The 7,052-nt window shown below is 46.2% G+C and overlaps 1 protein-coding gene across 1 annotated transcript; it reads left to right on the top strand.

The window, feature by feature from the left end:
• Window positions 1–1,169: 1,169 nt before the first annotated feature.
• LOC149229454 (uncharacterized) lies at window positions 1,170–6,657 on the top strand. The gene is made up of 3 exons (XM_089381041.1): window positions 1,170–2,041; window positions 2,442–3,883; window positions 5,993–6,657. The coding sequence occupies exons 1-3, from the start codon at window positions 1,170–1,172 to the stop codon at window positions 6,655–6,657; spliced, it is 2,979 nt and encodes a 992-aa protein (XP_089237167.1).
• The last annotated feature ends 395 nt before the right edge of the window (window positions 6,658–7,052 follow it).

Raw genomic sequence — 7,052 nt, 5'->3', positions numbered from 1 at the left:
AGCACGCCGAATTAAATCACAGCCTGTTCATTAATTCAAATTCCGTTTTTTCTTCATGCGGCATGCAAAAAGAGGCTTTAAAGAACCGAGAAATTCTCCCAAACCACTGCGAATTTCTTAAAACCATTTCTGGGTTATCTAATTGACCCTGTCCCTGAAAAAACCCATGTTTTATTTTTTCCTAATTCGTCTTCGTTTGGCTGGATCGTGCAGTTAAAGTTTGACGTTTTTATTGTTCTGCGTTTTTGTGAATCACCACATTCGGCTGTAAAATCGATTTCACAGGAAAAAATTGTTTTCAGATGTAATCACAGCGTATGAACCAGTCAATTTCGATGATCTTGTTCCATTATTGAAGTTCTATTTTCATGAGGAAGTTCGGATGGTTGCAGTTTCAGGCATGCCAGAACTGCTCCAAGCTGGAAAATTGGCCATGGATAAAGGACAAGCACAGGGATGTAATGAGTCATATGTTAAGCAATTATCGGACTATATTATTTCATCCCTTGTTGAAGCATTACATAAGGAACCAGAAACAGAGGTCCTTACAAATATGTTAAGCTCATTAAATGAATGCATTCAGATTTCAGGTTTGTTGCTTGAGCCTGGGCAGATTAAGAAAATGGTTGACGAATTCAAGCAGGTTATTACAGCTAGCATGAGCAGAAAACGAGAGTGCACTGAGAGATCAAGGTCTGAGGATTTTGATGTTGAGGAGGGGAAGGAATACAGGCCAGTGAATGTCCTCCAGACAAGAAATGCAAACATTTACTACGTCCACCATAACTTCAAGAAATGCAGAGATTATTTTATTATGTGAAACGTGGAAAAAAAAATTATTTTTTATTTTATTTTATTTATTTATTTTGTTAATAAAATTACATATGTTGATTTTTTCCGAAAGCCGCTGCACGCGCCTCCCTCTGGCCATGGCAGCCCATTGACCTCCCCGCTGCCCCGCGCCTTGCAGCTCTGCTGCAAGGCTTTGCGCCCCTTGCTGTCGGGCCTCCTGCCCTCGTGCTCGCTCCCTCCTGTTTTCTTCCCTTCCCCGTATCCCCTGCCCCTCTCCCGCTTCCCTCTGCCTCTTCTGATCAAGCCCTTGTCCCGCTCCGTTTCTGCGCCTAGCAGCGCTGCTGCTAGGTCGCTCAGGCTCTCTCAGATCCCCGATCATGGCGGCCATGGGCCCTTCTGGACCGGATCAGGATGAACTCATGAAATCCTTTGCCTCCCTCACCCAGGAGAACTCTTCGGAAAGGATCAGGCCTGTTACTTCTCGCTTCGTTAAAAAAATGGATGAGGTCCCAGAAATCCCGCTCCCCCCTGCCCTTCCAAGGAGAGCGGCGGTGGCTCTTGCAGATAGAGGCCTAGTTGGTCAATTCACGGGTTTATGGCCCTCCCCTCGCACTGTCCAGCGATGGGTGGAAAGAAATTGGAATTCGATGGTTCAAGGCAAGATTGCGATCCGTTTTTGTGGAAGAGGGTTCTTCACCTTCCTTTTCGAATCAGTGGAAGACCGAAACTTAATTTTCAGGAATGGCCCATACTTTATGGACACAAGAGGCCTTTACCTGAACAAATGGACCCCTGACTTCGACCCGGAGATGGACGTCCCCAATGCTGTTCCTGTTTGGGTCCGGCTCCCGCACCTGCCCCTTCACTGCTGGGGAGATGAGTCAGTGAAAGCAATTGGAAACGGAATAGGGAAGTATATCGACAGATCGGAGCCTAAGGAGAACATGCATGCATGCGCAAGAATTTGTGTCGAAGTGGACCTGGGAAAGGGACTGCCAGAAGCCATCAAAATCAGAGTCGACCAATGGACGCACCTTCAGCAAGTTGACTACGAACAGCTTCCCTTCAAATGCAAGGTATGTCATGAGTATGGCCATTTCGCTAATAGATGCAGTAAAGCAAAGGCAAATCTTTCTGAATCTAACACTGAAACAGCAGAGGAAGTCTGGGAAACGGTTAAGAAAAAGAGGCCCAACCCCCCACACGGAAATAACAAGAACCCTCCAGTCGCCCCCCTCCCCCCTTCTCAGTCAGGCCCGACCATCCCTTCATCCTCCAACCTTTTCGAAACCCTATCTGAGGTTGATCCTCCTTCCCCCCCTCCTTCCCCGAGAGCCCCCCCTGTTACCCCCGCCTCCCCCCGCCTTCCTCCCCCCCGCCTTCCTCCCCTCCCCACACAGTAGAGAGAATTCTAACCAGGAACAAGTCCAAGGAAAGCAACACATCCGCAGATCCCCCAAGAAAAGTCGGAAGGAAATCAAACAAGGAGTTAAGGGACGAGACTGCAGCAAAAGAAATGACCACAGGGATTCAACAACCAATGGATACCTATCTGGACAAGACGAAAGGAAACGGAGAAAAAGGGAAAGAGAAAGGGGGTTCCCACGTCAAGATAATTAAATGATGAATCTGGTCTCTTGGAACTGTAGGGGGATGGGCTCCTCCCTCAAAGTTAATGCAGTCCGCGATCTCCTTAAATCAGAACACCCAGACATCCTCCTCATCCAGGAGACCAAAATAAGTGAGCAGGATTTCAAGAACTACTTAAAAAATAGCAGAACTTATGAAGGAATTGCAGTTAGCGCATCTGGCGCCTCAGGTGGCATAGGGTCCATCTGGGACAAACAAAAATGGAACCTTTTAAATCAAAGGCAAAGCAGCTGGTGGATCCGCTTAGACATCCAAAATACAGCAAAGACAGAAGACTACACAATCTACAATGTTTACGCACCTCCTCACTTCCGGGACAAGGATGCTTGTTGGAAGTCAATTGCGGCAGACCTCCTGGAGACACAAGGCAGAAGCATTATCCTAGGGGGGGACTTGAATCTTATAAGAAATGCCGAAGAAAAAATGGGGGGAAATTTCTTGGCAGATTCCTCAAGGGAAGCTCTTGAAGAAATCATTCTAAACCACAACCTGGTGGATTTCCCTCCTCAGAATGGGCGCTTTACCTGGTCCAATAAGAGAGCAGGTCGAAACAATATAAAGGAAAGATTGGATCGTATCTTGATCCAAGACAGAATAGTGGCCAATTTTGCATGCATTAAAAGCCTCATCATCCAAGGATGCTTTTCAGATCATAAGCCTGTAGCACTAAAATTGGACAAAGGAGCAAACTTGGGACCGCTTCCATTCAGATATAACAGAGCATGGGATAACCAGGAGGAATTCCGAGCTCTGATAAAAGAACAGTGGTCAACAGAGATTAAAGGATCCCTGCACTACGTTTGGGAATCCAAAATAAAAATTCTGCGTTCAGCCATAAAACAATGGGCCAAAATCAAATCAATAGAAGAGAATAGAGCTAAATCAGCTCTCCATGATAAGCTCACGCAGTGGGACCAAGAGAAAGACAGCAGACAAGATACGGAAGAGGAGCAAATCAAAGAGATGGAACTCCAAAAGGAACTGTATAAGCTGAACAGAAAAGAGGAAGAGGAACAAAGGCAAAAGTCAAGGTGTCTATGGCTAAAGTCGGGAGATAGGAATACCTCCTTTTTCCACAACAATCTGAAAATGAGGAGAGCTGGCAATAATATTGACAAAATAACAGTGGAGGGCGTTGAAATAAAGGAGCACAAGGAAATAATGGAGGCTGCGTCCGCTCATTTCCAAGATCTCCTTATCGCGGACCAGCATGGCAGTGATGGTATGGAAATCCTGAACACAATGGAAAGCAAAATCTCTGAGGAACAAAATTCTGAGCTGGACAAAGAGATCACTGTCGAAGAGATAGAGCAAACAATCCGCAACATGGCCTCAGACAAGGCCCCGGGACCCGATGGCTTCACTGTGGATTTCTACAAGAATCATTGGGACATCATCAAAAAGGATTATATCAGAGCTGTTAGAAACTTTTTCCAAAAAGGCAAGATGGGAGGCGGAATGAAATCCTCCTACCTAGCCCTAATCCCCAAAGAGCCTAACCCTCTCTCCTTCAACCGCTTTCGCCCTATCTCCCTCTGTAATGTCTCCTACAAAATCATAACTAAGATCCTTGCCAACAGACTCAAATCTATTCTCCCCTCTCTCATCTCTGAGAACCAAGGTGGTTTTGTCCCAAGGAGGCAAATCGCCGACAATGTAATCCTCATCCAAGAGGCTATTCAAAGCAGTATCTCCAGGAAAGAGAAGGGCATGATAATGAAGTTGGACATGGCCAATGCTTTCGATCGAGTCAACCACTCCTTTCTTCAGGCCGTCCTCAAAAAGCTTGGCATATCTGAGCTCTTCATAAGCAGGGTGAGGGAGTGCATCTCAGGCAATTGGACTGCCCCCCTCATAAATGGAAGACCCAGCATTGCCTTCAAAAGCTCAAGGGGTCTGAGACAAGGGTGCCCGCTCTCTCCCTTCCTTTACATACTCATGGCGGAAGCTCTTAGCTCGAAGTTGGAAAACTTGAGAAGGAAAAAATAAATAATAGGGATTGAAATTGTCAGAGGGTCGAAAGGAATAAATCACTCTCTGTTCGCGGATGATACCCTCCTCATAGGAGGTGCCTCTTGCATAATGGCGAGGAGATTCAAAAAAGTCTTGGATCTTTTCCTTCTTGCCTCTGGTGGCAAGCTTAACAATAATAAATGCATGTTATACGCTTGGAACGTCCCCAACCACATCATTCAGCGTATATCTCTCATCATGGAAACTCCAGCTCAGTCAAATTGGTCCCACTTCATGTATCTGGGGCTTCCTTTGGCTAAAGAGACAATCAAATCAGGGATTTGGGTCAAGATCATTGATAAACTCAGAGGCAAATTGCAAAGGTGGGGAGTGCACTGGTTAAACTTAGCAGGTAGATCGATTCTAATCAAGTCCATCCTCACCTCTCTCCCCATCTATCAGTTCGCTATTGCACTAGCTCCAGCCAGTATTCACAAACACATGGAGTTAATAATCCAAAGCTTCCTGTGGCAAGGAGGCAAGCAGAACACCAAGAAGTTCAGTTTGGTTAAGTGGGATAAAGTAATCCTCCCTGTGGAAAAAGGAGGGCTTGGAATAAGGGTTCCAAGGCTAGCAAATCTAGCACTGGGCTTCAAGCTTATATGGCGGATTCTAAACGAAAAAGAAGCATGGTGGACTACCATAATAAAGAAGAAATACCTGAACGGCCCAAACAGTAATATCCTAACAGAAAATATTATTGAAAGACAAGGCACCCCAACCTGGAATCTGATTAAGAAATCGCTCCCCCTCTGCAAACCCTTCATCTCGAGCGCTCCAGGGAATGGTAGGGAGATAAATATCTGGAAAGATAGAATTATGGGGTCTCAGGCCAGAGACACTATCCGTCACCTGTATCCCCTCCAACGGTGGATGGTTGAAGCGAATTACAACTCTCTCTTCGACATTTCTTCATGGGATCAGGACTGCTGGCCAGGCTGGATCCCTCTCAATCTCCCCATGGACTTAGCCAAGCTTTGGAACGAGCTCAAGAGCTCCCTCAGTGGCTCAGCCCCCATCAACAAAAGGAAGGAAGATAAGTTCGTTTGGGATCCTAATGGAGGTAATTACTCAGTCAAAGAAGGTTACAAAGCCCTCCAGGACATCTCAGAAGTTAATAATTGGCCCTTGTACAAGGCTGTTTGGCGCCCTGAATGCCTCCCCAAGGTTAAATTATTCAATTGGACTCTTATGCATGGCAAAATTTTAACTGCTGAGAACCTCAGAAAGCGAGGTATCCAGGGACCTTCCATGTGTTGTTTGTGCAGGCTAGCTGAAGAAACCATTACTCATCTTTTCATTGAGTGCCCGATTTCTAAAACCTGTTGGCATCTCCTCTCAGGCACAATCTCCTCAGAAATCCTTCCCCCTCAGATTTCGACCCTCCATAAAGACTGGGTCAAAAGACTCCATCAACCCAAAAAAGGAAATCTCATAGTGCACAGGATCTGGAACAGCATCCCTGCTAATCTGAGTTGGCAAATCTGGATTGCACGTAATAAGTGCATTTTCAATAATGAAAAACCTTCCATAACAGGCATTGTAGCTAAAACAATTGCCCTCATTGCTGAGTCTTTCGAAGCAACAGGGGTTAATCAGAAAGACATGGAGGTCGTGGATGAGAGGCTCAAGGAATGGATGAGAAAATTCAACATCAAACCAAGTCCATATGTCTATATCAGAGAAAGGAATGGCAGCCAGAATTGGAAGCTTCGTGGCACCGAAGAGGAAATCAATAACTGGTTAAAAAGCCAAAAGAGGCCTATCCTGTATTTCGATGGGGCCTCAAAAAAGAACCCGGGACAAGCAGGGGCCGGTGGGATCATAAAGGACTCGCAGGGGAATACTATGGTTTCATTCGAATGGGGATTAGGCCAAATGTCTAATAACAAAGCAGAGGCCTATGGCCTCCTCCTGGGCATGATTATCTTAAAGAATCTCGGCCTTCAAAACCCCCTCATCCTAGGAGATTCAGCCATAATAATCGCTGCCATGTCCACAGGGAGAGATTTTAATCAACTGGCCCTCAACAACATCAAGAACCGAATCATGGAGAACGTCAGAGCTTTAGGCGAGGTGACCTTCAAACACATCCTCAGGAACTTCAATAAAGAAGCAGACCAGCAAGAAAATCAAGCGGTCAGAAGGGAACTGGGTCAGGTTAGAGAGAAGAGCTCCATCTATGTCAGGGATATTCCGTAAGTATAAGCCTCCCGCCGTCCCAAGTCACTCCAGGCAGCCAGGATATCTTTCCGTATCTTCCCCAAGATTACAAAGCAGCACAATCGGGTTCCCAATCAGATCTTCTCAACCTCGGGCTTCAAATGCAATCATCGTTCTCAGAAATTGTGTGATCTCTCGTCCCTCCGAGGCAGACACTCTCTGCGTTATCAGAAAAGCCCATACTTCTCACATGAGTATGGACATCAGGGTAATCATCGCCCTTGACCGTGTTCTCCTTACCCTCGGGCATTCTCAGCCCCTCTCCATCTGCACTATGGACCTTCGTCCCTCTACAAATAGCGGACAGCTCCCCATCTCCTCGCCAGACAGTGATCAAGCCTTAAGAGCTCTCTTAAACTCTTGGCGCAACTCGG

This window comes from Pinus tabuliformis, chromosome J, assembly GCF_031772625.1.
Source record: "Pinus tabuliformis cultivar Carrire ecotype Pingquan chromosome J, CPIR1, whole genome shotgun sequence".
NCBI lineage: Eukaryota > Viridiplantae > Streptophyta > Pinopsida > Pinales > Pinaceae > Pinus > Pinus tabuliformis.
Note: the sequence above shows the minus strand (reverse complement) of the source record. Positions and strands in the feature narration are given on the sequence as shown.